Source organism: Blennius ocellaris (genome assembly GCF_963422515.1).
Source record: "Blennius ocellaris genome assembly, chromosome: 2".
Taxonomy (NCBI): domain Eukaryota; kingdom Metazoa; phylum Chordata; class Actinopteri; order Blenniiformes; family Blenniidae; genus Blennius; species Blennius ocellaris.
The window spans coordinates 33,125,652-33,138,151 of record NC_137651.1 but is presented as its reverse complement, the minus strand read 5'-3'; the positions used below and the strand labels follow the sequence as shown (position 1 = coordinate 33,138,151).

At 46.8% G+C, this 12,500-nt stretch overlaps 2 protein-coding genes across 2 annotated transcripts in view; one reads left to right on the top strand and one right to left on the bottom strand.

Annotated features, from left to right (window-relative positions):
• Positions 1–184: 184 nt before the first annotated feature.
• On the bottom strand, positions 185–6,202 carry ywhag2 (3-monooxygenase/tryptophan 5-monooxygenase activation protein, gamma polypeptide 2). The gene is made up of 2 exons (XM_080509310.1): positions 5,956–6,202; positions 185–3,274 (listed from the first exon to the last, which is right to left on the bottom strand). The coding sequence occupies exons 1-2, from the start codon at positions 6,040–6,042 to the stop codon at positions 2,618–2,620; spliced, it is 744 nt and encodes a 247-aa protein (XP_080365436.1). The 5' UTR covers positions 6,043–6,202; the 3' UTR covers positions 185–2,617.
• Positions 6,051–12,500, top strand: part of nek8 (NIMA-related kinase 8) — a gene marked incomplete at its 5' end in the record, with an annotated part of 10,983 nt that continues 4,533 nt past the window's right edge. The window contains 3 exons of the mRNA XM_080511358.1: positions 6,051–6,105; positions 10,892–11,121; positions 12,325–12,439. Coding sequence (XP_080367484.1) covers positions 6,051–6,105; positions 10,892–11,121; positions 12,325–12,439 — 400 coding nt within the window. The remainder of the gene's footprint in view (positions 6,106–10,891; positions 11,122–12,324; positions 12,440–12,500) is intronic.

The window sequence follows — 12,500 nt, the reverse complement described above, 5'->3', positions numbered from 1 at the left end:
AGTGACTTCCAGGGCGTTGGGCTGAAGCTACATGAGGGGAAATGAGCTGCAGTGAGCTAATCGCTAGATTCTACAGAGAGAAATGAAAATATAGGGAAAAAAATAGCGATAAACAAATAAGTTTAATGGACAACCGACGGCAGCCACAGGTTCCTCAGAGCATACAGATCCTCCGCCCCCCTGCTGATTCCCAGCAGCTCAGATCCTCCTCAACCCAATTTGTGGTTTTAAATGCTTTTTTTCCTTTCTTCTTCTATGCATCAGATCTTGTATTTGCATGTTTTCATGTCACAGAAACAAACAGCAACCCCCCCGCCACCACCCAAAAAACAATATAATGAAAACTTAAAAACACAAACCAAAACAGAGAAAAATAAACACTAAGAAATGAAGTAAAAAAGGAAAGACAAGGCAGTGAGTAAATGTCAGACTGTGCAGATTTTAAGCTCCGCTTTACGCAGCGTTAAAAAAAAAAAATGAATCAAAAGCAGTGACACACAGTGATGGAGGCTGACGGAGGCTGAGTCATGACGTGATGGAGGAGGGGAGGCCGACCTCAAGGCTTCTGCTTTCTCTCTGAAAGCCATCAAACTGAAACAACAACAACAATAACAAAGTTTCCCTCCGTTAGGAAATTAAAAAACAAAAACTGTCACTACCTGTATGAATATATTAATAATCTATAGCAGCATCATGGCGATAATTCCGCCCTGCAGCTTTCTGCTGCGCTTCCGAGCGTCTAAAGTTTGTGGCGAAGACGTGATTCTGCAGGTGTGAAACCTCGAATCTCCCTGGAAAACTGAACTCCTGTGCGCTCGTACCTGCGTGACCAACAACATACGTGCATATAATTATGTACGGATTTAAAATACTGGCAGATAAAGCTTCGTTCTGGTAACAAAAAACCAAAAAAACACACACACACACAAAAGAGCCATTTTTGAAATGAAACAGGCACAAACTGAACACAATGAAATGATTTTCCCTTAAAAACAAACAAACAAGTGTAGTTATGGGCGACGATACAACAATAGACTAGACCAGCACGGAAATGGTGCATGTATAATTTAGTCATATTCTTTTTTATTATCATAGCTATTATTTCGGTTCTTGTGCAACTGCTACATAATGACTCACATTCAAGATATTTTGTCACTCAGGAACAGCTAAAAGGTATAAAAAAAAATTTAAAAAAACAAAGAAAATAAATGTCGACTGTCAGAAATAAAAAAATATGGTCCATGTTGGGTGAATTCATAACAAAAACATTGAGCCTGGAAACGTCACCATCATTAGAACTGGATAGCATGACAGAAAAAGGTACTTAAAATACTGTTCAAAGAACAAAAAAATATATTGTAACCATACTTCAATGTGACAAAACACCAGATGATAAGATTAAGTGATCACTGGCGGGTATTTATCTTCCTCTTTTTTTTCCGTCTTCTTCTTCTTTCATTAACAAATTAAATACACATATTGCATGTCACTATAGCAACGCCCAGTACAGGTCAATTTTTACGATCACCATTTTGATATAGCAAATCAACAAACCATAACGAAACGAAATAAATTAGAACTCAGAGATCAACGTCAGACAAAGCCTGTTTTTCTCAATCGTATGAATACGTAACACCCACAGTATAAGTTAATAAAGTCAAGCTACTGTATATAAATACATCACCGGCATGCACAATATTGAATAATTGATATTATTGTCGTCATCATCGTACACTGAAGAAACAGTATAGTAGGCAAGTGCATTTAATAAAACAAACACAGAAGTAAACCACAAACTCTGAAGCTGTTTATTTGATGGGTTTTTTTGGTATTTTTTTTTGTTTTTGTCTTTCTTTCTTTTTTATTTATTTTACTTTTTCGTTTAATACCGTTAAGTCTCCGCCTTTATTAATCTTCGCCTGCTAAAGAATCGATGGTTCCCGGGGACGACGCAGAAGAATCTGCTAAAAGACACTGACGTCTTTCCACTTCTTGTTTCAACTCTATATCATCGGGTTAATTTTGCTCCTGTGTTTTAGGTACTAGTTATTATTATGATTGTTTTCTTTGTTAGTGTGAGTTCATCATCAAAGGCTTTCAAGGCCCTTTTTACTTTGATCTTTTTCTCTTATGAGGACGACTACTGGAACCAGTGCAGACTAGTCTGGCGAAGGCGTTCCCGTTCAGGCGTTTTCTCTCTCAAGTGACTCAAATGCATCTCGATCGCGCAAATAAACCAAACTAAGCAGCTTGTCTTGACAGAACAAGATCAGTTCCCGTGCCAGTGCGAGGCTGCCATTTCAATCCAACAACAGCCACTGCAGGCTGACTGACTGACGCATCAGTGGTTTTGGCAAATGTCAAAGAGGAAATCAAGAAGACGGAGGCCCCTTTCAACTGTATATATATTTCTATATATATTTAAACTAAGATTTAACCTCCACTCTCCACCTCTCTTTTGATTCTTTTCTTTTAACACATGGAAAAATAAAGAACTGCTGCTGCGGTAGCATCATCGGCAAAAGCGGCTGCCAAAGTCCACCGGCCCCTTTGTAAATTTGTATTTTTTTTTTAAACTCGACGCATGGTTTTGTTGGTTTTTTTGTTTGTTTCCCCCTTAATTGTTGCCCTCCCCGCCCTCGTCATCCTGCTGGTCACTTGTCCACAGTGTCAAGTTGTCTCGGAGCAGCTGCATGATGAGAGTGGAGTCTTTGTAGGAGTCCTCGTTGAGGGTGTCCAGCTCGGCGATGGCGTCGTCGAAGGCGGTCTTGGCCAGATGGCAGGCCTGCTCCGGGGCGTTCTGGATCTCGTAGTAAAACACAGAGTAGTTGAGTGCCAGGCCCAGGCGGATGGGGTGGGTGGGCTGCATGTGCTCCTTGCTGATCTCGTGGGCCTCGTTGTAGGCCTTCTCCGACGACTCCACCACCGTGGCCCTCTTCTCGCCCGTGGCCACCTCGGCCAGGTACCGGTAGTAGTCGCCCTTCATCTTCAGGTAGAACACCTTGCTCTCGTGCTGTGTCTCGCTGCAGTTCTTGATCAGGAAGTTGTCCAGCAGGTTGAGGACGTCCTGGCACACGGCCTCCAGCTCCTTCTCGATCTTCTCCCGGTAGGCCCTCACCATCTCGATCTTCTTCTCGTTGCCGTCGGCCGACGTCTTCTGCTCGATGCTGGAGATCACCCTCCAGGAGGAGCGCCGGGCGCCCACCACGTTCTTGTAGGCCACGGACAGGAGGTTCCTCTCCTCGTTGGACAGGGCCTCGTTCAGCTCCGTCACCTGGAACAAGGAGAGGGTGGAGCGTTTAGTCGCCTGGGAATCACTCATCTCAGCCAAAGGGGGTTTTTCTGCTTCCTTTGCTTTGGAACCATTTTTTTACCAAGTCTCTCCCTAAGAAAATGCATTAAAAAAAAAAAAACATTCTACAAACAAGTAATAACAAAAAAAATAAAGAAATAAAGATAGCGGGTTGAACCAATGACAAGTGCCGCTCTAATTCTCACAAATCACCGTCCTCACGCGTGAGAAATCCTCCGGAACTACCGGCACCGTCCTCAGCAGAGGAGACGAGCAATATTTCGCCTGTCGAGTGCGATTCACAGTTTCCATGGCGATCCCTTCATTTAGTGCACCACTCGTCTCCGGCTGCCACGTGGACAACGAACGCTGGTCAGGAAGAGGTGATCTTTAGGACAGTTGGTTGGTTGGAGGGCGAGAGGAGGGGTTTTGGACAGGAGAAGGTGGGCGGGGCTAAAAACATTTCCCACGGGCGCTCGGGGGGGGGGGGGGGGGCGCTGCACTGTAAGAGAAAACCATCAGTGCCCCACGTGTCCCAGTGACCTTCTCCCTAGCTGAGGCCGACCTTTTTACCTCTCCAAAACGCCGCGCTGTGACATCACCCCGAGTGACGCCACTAAATTTAGACCGTGACTGTCCAGGGCGACGGCCGGGACGCGGTCGCCGACGACTCTCAGGATCGCTCCACGCTTCACTTCCAGCGAAAAACGGCCGGATCCAGCTTTTTCTAAGACGTTCTGATGCACCCTTTTCCTCGATGTACATTTCCCACAAGAGCACAAAGATGGCGCCGGCCGACAGGCCCGTCCCAAACCGCCACACAGAACCCGCCGCGCTCGCCAGCCAACGCCTGACATTTACAGTCGAACGAGGCAGATTCCCCTCGGATCCGGTGACTCAACGCTTGTGCTTTTCAAGGGGAAACAATTAGGTCACCGCTTCTAAACATGCGAATCACAACTGTGCCCGCTGAGCTGCGGCCACGCCGACGTGCACGACATATAAATCCGCGGACTTCACGAGCGTCGCCGACAAGAACGCGAGCGTCGGTCGTCGACGGGATTCCGTGTCGTTCTGGATCGTAACCTCTGACAATCTGATCGTTTTCACTGCTTCTAGGCATGTGAAGACAGGTTTTTTGTTGGGTTTTTCTAACAGGGAAGGCGATATTAGAGGGTTTTCCACCAGCAGCACAATGGTTTGTCACTTCTGGCCGCCATGGCGAGGGATTCCCCTTCGGTCGGAGGGGTTGAGGGGGCACACCCCTGCCAAAGGGCCCAGTTTGGACTGACTGACATGGCAGATCGTTTAAAGGGAGAGGAATCCCTCCCTGCTGATACAACGACCCACCTCCTGTAACCAGAAACCCCCCGATGACAAATGATCCACTGCAGGGGTGGGGGAGGGGGGGGCTCAATACATCTACTCCTGAGCAGCATAAGACAAAATGTCCCTCGTCCCTGTGAAAAATTCTTTTGATGTGGGTGCATTGAGATCCATGCAGGATCTGTCAGGACTCCCATGACGCTGCTGATCCGAGTGCCAGCCTGGGTGACACAGCAGTTTCTGGGGGTGGGGGGTGGGGGGGGGTTAACCCATTCCGTTCCCTCCAGGGACCAGAGAAGGTAATCTAGAAGAAGAAGAAGAAAAAAAGGAGGAGAGGACAAAGGATCGGTCCAATAAGAGCTGGGGAAGCGTCTGTGAGATGAGCCGGCAGAGTCATCCGTCCTCTCATCCTCTCATCAGGGCCGTTCACCCAAAATGACTTTAAGCTGCAGCAGGAGGACTCGGGAGGATGGGAGTGAAGGAGACGGGAGAAAACGACGCCCGTAATCACATCTGATCATAATCGACTCGCTGCAATATGACAAAGAATATTCTGGAAGGATTCCACCGCCTCCTACGTTGGCATGGAGGGGAAGAGCAGCTCCACCATGGGGGGGGCTTTGCTGTCCCACGGGGTTCATGCCGGGGCTGTCAGAGGGACGACGGACACCGCCTGATGGTCATTTTACATTTATGTGACAAAGAGTAGGAGGAAGAAGGAGGAGAAGCTCTCTCCTCTCCTCAGCAGCTCCCATAATTTCAGCATAATGGAGGAAGGGAAGGGGGGGTTGGGGGGGGGGGGGAGCAAATGCATCAGAGCTGAATTTCTCTCTCTGTCTTTTTTTTTTTTAATAGAAGCTTCTGATGAGCAGGGACATGAAGCTGGGGCCTGCATGCATCTCATCGCGCTGCTGTTCCGCTGAGCGCCGCGGCCGGCGGAAGGGAGAGGCACCGCCCAAGGAGGCAGCCGATCCGGGCCGGACTCGGCTGGCACTCGGACTCGGAACACAAGAAACAGACGACGACGACGACACACGTCAAACATCGTCACTTTGACCACAGCGTCGCCTGATTGGAGTCGAGGAGAATTCGGAGGAGGTTTACAGGCGGTGCAGTGGAGCCTGCGGGGCGCGCTTTTACGCACGGACGTGCGTAAAAGCGCACGCACGCACGCACACACACACGAGCGGGCGCGGGCGCACACACACGCGCACACACACACACACACACACACACACACACACACACACACACACACACACACACACACACACACACACACACACACACACACACACACACACTCACGGGAGCGTGTCTCTAAAGCGTGGACTCACCGACTTCATGGCCGCTGCCATGTCGTCGTACCTCTCCGCCTGCTCGGCCAGCCTGGCTTTCTGCACCAGCTGCTCGCGGTCGACCATGTTTCGGGATGAGGTGTGGCTGCGTCGTCGAACGGCTCGACTCCGGTTCGGAGGGGACGGACGGTTTGTGGCGTTTAAAAAATCGCAATGCAGCGAAATCCTACGCGAACCTTTTGCTGCAGCTGTTCCCTGCTGTCTGTCTGAGCTCCGTGCAGACGGGACACTCTCCTCTCTCCCTCCCTCCCTCCCTTCCCTGCCTGCCTCCTCCTCTTCCTCTTCTTCCTCCCCCCCCCCCCCCCCGCTCTCCCCGGGCTGCGTCATCACTCGGGAAGGTGGGAGTCTGCGCCGATGATGTAACACTCTGTATGTGGAGGAGGAACCAGAGGCCTCCTGGGACACTGAGTCCTGAAGCTGATTGGTTACTGGGTGATGGGCTCATCGATAAGTAGGATGTGTGAACATTACCTCTGACGTCACAGACGTTTACTGCAGGTCTGCTTCAAGACCTCGCCCATCGCCTCAGTTACCAAAGGAGGACAGCTGATTTAAAGGTCCCGTATTATTATGCAATATTCACTAAGTAATTTTTATCTAACAGTAATCTGTGTCCTCACAGCCTGGACGTACAGTATTTCTCTCAGCTCCCTCGGTTGTTCAAGGTTTCCAGCGAACGTGTGCTCATACTGGCCGTTCAGACATTTCCCCTTCGTGACATCATGTGGGGATGTAACCCCTCCCTCTGGGAGTGGATCCTCACTTTGCCCCTCCCAGTGGGCGGGGTTTGCAGGGTGACTCGGTTCCAAATAAAACTGCGCTTCACTGTCAAACAGGGCAACAAAGAAAAGAAGAAAAGAAAATGTATAAAGATCAATGAAAGACTGAATAAATTCAATATGATGTGAAGAACGGTAATAGTTAGCAGGAGCTAGCATTAGCCGCTTGCTAGTAACTGGAAGTACTTTTTCTTCTTGGTGATCCAAAATACTTCAATAGTCAACATTGAAATAATTCAAAATATGTAGACTTTATTGATATTCTTATTTATTTCACGTTCGTACAATGTAGAGCCGTTGTTATAGCTGGATTGAATATGTATGTTTTTAAATAACAGTACATTTCTGTTTATACACTTTGATGGATTGATTACCATTTCATTTGCCAAACTTTTTGTGGGATTCTTCACAAAGTCTAGGCTGCATTTGTTTGTTTTTTTTGCTCTTCCAGTCAACGTAACTCAAATTAATATACATTATAATAGACAAAAGAAAAAAGAAAAATGAAAGTCCCAATGTTGCATTTATGTGGTGAACTCAAACTGCTGTCACTCTTCCAATTTAGAATTGAATCCCTGCAGCCTCTGGGAAAAGAGGAAAAGAAAATGTGTAAAGATTAATGATGGACTGAATAAATTCAGTATAATGTGAAGAACGGTAACAGTTAGCATGAGCGTGCGTTAGCCGCTTGCTAGTAACTGGAACTACTTTTTCTTCTTGGTAATCCAAAATACTTCAATATTTAACATTGAAATAATTCAAAATATGTTAAACTTTATTGATATTCTTATTTATTTCACGTTCGTACAATGTAGAGCCGTTGTAATAGCTGGATTCGACCATATGGGATGAATACATATGTTTTTAAATAACAGTACATTTCTGTTTATACACTTTGATGAATTGATTAACATTTAATTTGCAGTTATGATTTCCTCCAAACTTTTTGTGGGATTCTTCACAAAGTCTGGGCTGCATTTGTTTTTTGCTCTTCCAGTCAACATATCTCAAATTAATATACATTATAATAGGAAAGAAAAAAGAAAAATGAAAGTCCCAATGTTGCATTTATGCGGTGAACTCAAACTGCTGTCACTCTTCCAATTTAGAATTGAATCCCTGCAGCCTCCGGGCTCACAGCGCCCTCCTCTGGAGAAAAGTGTCATTGATGGTGGAGGGTGAGAGTTCATGTTTTCCTCCAGGCTGTTGGGACTGTCGATGGGAGAGGAGAGCTGGTTTAATCCTGTAAGAACTGCTGTAAACAGCAGATGACCACAAACACTGAGGTTAGAAAAATATCCACACAAGATAGAACAAAGACTGCTGAGAGAACGTTAAAGCAACCGCATGACTTGTTCATTATAAATGTGTGTAAAATGAAAAAAAGAACAGTTGGCGTGTAACACAGAGGAACATGTGATTTGTTTGTGACCAACTGAAACAAAATATCTGGAAGCAGTACAACTGGTAGATTTATTCAATTGTTCTGAATTACAAGTAGGAAGGGAGGTAAGTAGGTAGGGAGGCAGGTATGTACAGTAGGTAGGTAGGTAGGTACAGTAGGTAGGTAGGTACAGTAGGTAGGTAGGTAGGTAGGTACAGTAGGTAGGTAGGTCGGTAGGTAGATTGGTAGATACAGTAGATAGGTAGGTAGGTACAGTAGGTAGGTACAATAGGTAGGTAGGTAGGTACAGTAGGTAGGTAGGTCGGTAGGTAGATTGGTAGATACAGTAGATAGGTAGGTAGGTACAGTAGGTAGGTACAGTAGGTAGGTAGGTCGGTAGGTAGATTGGTAGATACAGTAGGTAGGTACAGTAGGTCGGTACAGTAGGTCAGTAGGTAGGTAGGTAGGTACAGTAGATAGGTCGGTAGATACAGTAGGTAGGTACAGTAGATAGGTATCTACAGTAGGTAGGTACAGGAGGTAGGTAGGTCGGTAGGTACAGTAGATAGGTGTCTACAGTAGGTAGGTACAGTAGGTCGGTAGGTAGGTAGGTACAGTAGATAGGTATCTACAGTAGGTAGGTACAGTAGGTAGGTGGGTTGGTAGGTACAGTAGATGGTATCTACAGTAGGTAGGTACAGTAGGTCGGTAGGTAGGTAGGTACAGTAGATAGGTATCTACAGTAGGTAGTTACAGTAGGTAGGTAGGTTTTCTTAGGTACAGCAGATGGTATCTACAGTAGGTCGGTACAGTAGGTAGCTAGGTACAGTAGTTAGGTCGGTAGATACAGTAGGTAGGTAGGTAGGTACAGTAGGTTGGTACAGTAGGTAGGTAGGTGCAGTAGGTCGGTAGGTAAGTAGGTACAGTAGATAGGTATCTACAGTAGGTAGTTACAGTAGGTAGGTAGGTACAGTAGATAGGTATCTACAGTAGGTAGGTACAGTAGGTAGGTAGGTGCAGTAGGTCGGTAGGTAAGTAGGTACAGTAGATAGGTATCTACAGTAGGTAGGTACAGTAGGTAGGTCAGTAGGTACAGTAGGTCGGTACAGTAGGTAGGTACAGTAGGTAGGTAGGTACAGTAGGTGGGTAGGTAGGTAAAGTAGATAGGTATCTACAGTAGGTAGGTACAGTAGGTAGGTAGGTACAGTAGGTAGGTCGGTAGGTACAGTAGGTAGGTACAGTAGGTAGGTAGGTACAGTAGGTCGGTACAGTAGGTAGGTACAGTAGGTAGGTAGGTACAGTAGATAGGTATCTACAGTCGGTAGGTACAGTAGGTCGGTACAGTAGGTAGGTAGGTAGGTAGGTACAGTAGGTCGGTACAGTAGGTAGGTACAGTAGGTAGGTAGGTACAGTAGGTCAGTACAGTAGGTAGGTCGGTAGGTAGGTCGGTAGGTAGGTAGGTACAGTAGGTAGGTAGGTAGGAAGGTAGGTAGGTAGGTAGGTAGGTACAGTAGGTCGGTACAGTAGGTAGGTACAGTAGGTAGGTAGGTACAGTAGGTAGGTCGGTAGGTAGGTAGGTACAGTAGGTAGGTAGGTAGGTAGGTAGGAAGGTAGGTAGGTAAGTAGGTACAGTAGGTCGGTACAGTAGGTAGGTACAGTAGGTAGGTAGGTACAGTAGATAGGTATCTACAGTCGGTAGGTACAGTCGGTAGGTACAGTAGGTAGGTAGGTACAGTAGGTAGGTAGGTACAGTAGGTCGGTACAGTAGGTAGGTACAGTAGGTAGGTAGGTACAGTAGGTAAGTACAGTAGGTAGGTAGGTAGGTAGGTAGGTACAGTAGGTAGGTAGGTACAGTAGATAGGTATCTACAGTCGGTAGGTACAGTAGGTAGGTACAGTAGGTAGGTTGGTAGGTAGGTAGGTACAGTAGGTAGGTAGGTACAGTAGGTCAGTACAGTAGGTAGGTAGGTAGGTAGGTACAGTAGGTTGGTACAGTAGGTAGGTACAGTAGATAGGTATCTACAGTCGGTAGGTACAGTCGGTAGGTACAGTAGGTAGGTAGGTACAGTAGATAGGTATCTACAGTCGGTAGGTACAGTCGGTAGGTACAGTAGGTAGGTACAGTAGATAGGTATCTACAGTCGGTAGGTACAGTCGGTAGGTACAGTAGGTAGGTACAGTAGGTAGGTAGGTACAGTAGATAGGTATCTACAGTCGGTAGGTACAGTCGGTAGGTACAGTAGGTAGGTACAGTAGGTAGGTATCTACAGTCGGTAGGTACAGTCGGTAGGTACAGTATGTATTTAAGTCGGTTTTGGCTTTAGTGTTTTGTTTATATAAAATGATTTTATTCCCCATAAACAGGAAACAATTCCCAACAAACAAACTTTGCAGGAGTTCTGGACGTTTTAACAACTAATTATTTAGAACGCGTACATGGAGAAGAGAGTTTATTTTCACTGCGGGAATTTGAAGGTCGTGTTTGTTTCTGCATCCAGTTTAGAAAAGCTTTGCTTTGCCTTGCTTTGCCTTGCTCCAGTAGGCAGCCGTGCTGAGCTTCCCCTCTGTCCACCTTCTTCAAAGAGGATTACTGCTCCTGCTGCTTGGCTTAGTTACCTCCAATTAGGGCGAGGGCGGGGGTGAGGGTGCGGGTGGGGGTGGGAGTGGAGGTGAGGGGAGGTCCGCCGGCCGCAGAGGCCATCTGTCTGCAGAGCGGCTGGACGGTGGACGAGCTGCTCTCCGTCCACTCTCAGCGCCGTCCATGGAGGCCAGCCTGGAGCTGGACGTCCTCATATACCCCGACGAGGTGCGGGTGGCCACCCCGGACGACTTCAGGGAGTGGGAGCTAGAGACGGCCAGCCAGGTGTCCCTCCCCACCGTCCGGCTCTTCGTGGCCCTCTACCCCTACAACCCCGCCGCCATGTCCCCCAACCCGGAGACGGCGGCCGAGGAGCTGCCTTTCGTCCCGGGACAGATCATCAAGGTGCGTTTGTGCCTCAAGCCGCCGCCGTGGAGCTTCCTGCTTCCTGTTGGTGTGAAGAGACGCTGCTTCTCCTGCTTCCTGCTTGAGTTTCAGCTGATTGATGTGAATCACTGAATCTGCCTCAACCTATTTAACCCCCTACCCCCACCCCCCGCTGCTGTTCTGGTAGAGGTGGAGAGTAATCAAGAGTAAATGTACTTTATTGTTTGTAGTTTATGGATTAACCTGGATGATAATTGAAGAACACCGACGTCGTTTAAAAACATTTAAAAGGGGGTCTAAGCTCACTATTTTTCAAATTAAAATCCACTGTGGTGCCTTGAAGGACAGTTTAAATTAGCTTTTTGTTATTTTTTTGTTGTTGTTTTGAATAGAAAAGCAAGTCTCCTCCATCAACCACACTGAATTCAGTTCTTGAGAATTAATTTTCTGTGTTGTTGCTTTAATTGTAGAAGTTTTACTTGTATTGTTTCCAGGGTTTGGCTAAAAGAGTTGAACTTCCCTCTAAACCTTCGCTCACAAATTTGAATAATCAGTTGACAGATGTTTTGGGGATTTTTTGTTTCTTTACATTTTCTTGTGTGTGAAAGGCTGGTTTGATCTAGAAAATCATGTTACTGTCTAGATAGAGCTGCTCAGGCTGGTTTGATCTAGAAAATCATGTCACTGTCTAGATAGAGCTGCTCAGGCTGGTTTGATCTAGAAAATCATGTCACTGTCTAGAAGAGCTGCTCAGGCTGGTTTGATCTAGAAAATCATGTCACTGTCTAGATAGAGCTGCTCAGGCTGGTTTGATCTAGAAAATCATGTCACTGTCTAGATAGAGCTGCTCAGGCTGGTTTGATCTAGAAAATCATGTCACTGTCTAGAAGAGCTGCTCAGGCTGGTTTGATCTAGAAATCATGTCACTGTCTAGATAGAGCTGCTCAGGCTGGTTTGATCTAGAAAATCATGTCACTGTCTAGATAGTTTAATAGATATACAGAGAAGAAGAAATGCATTGCCATTAGAGGGAGAAGTAGGATCAACTTCTGTGTGTGTGTGTGTGTGTGTGTGTGTGTGTGTGTGTGTGTGTGTGTGTGTGTGTGTGTGTGTGTGTGTGTGTGTGTGTGTGTGTGTGTGTGTGTGTGTGTGTGTGTGTGTGTGTGTGTGTGTGTCCAGGTTTGTGGGGACACAGACGCCGATGGGTTCTACCACGGTGAGTCCGGCGGCCTCTCCGGCTACGTGCCGAGCAACATGGTGGCTGAAGTCCCAGTGGATGACGAGTACCTGAAGGATCTGCTGCTGCAGCAGGGGTTCCTCCCCGTAGACCCCTCAGGTAGGACACCTGCATCCCCATCTATCTATCTATCTATCTATCTATCTATCTATCTATCTAT

Coding starts and splice junctions, on each gene's coding strand:
- ywhag2 (XM_080509310.1), bottom strand. CDS start 6,042: ATGGTCGACCGCGAGCAGCTGGTGCAGAAAGCCAGGCTGGCCGAGCAG. Junction 3,275..5,955: donor TGGCAGCGGCCATGAAGTCG/GTGAGTCCACGC, acceptor TCCTTGTTCCAG/GTGACGGAGCTGAACGAGGC.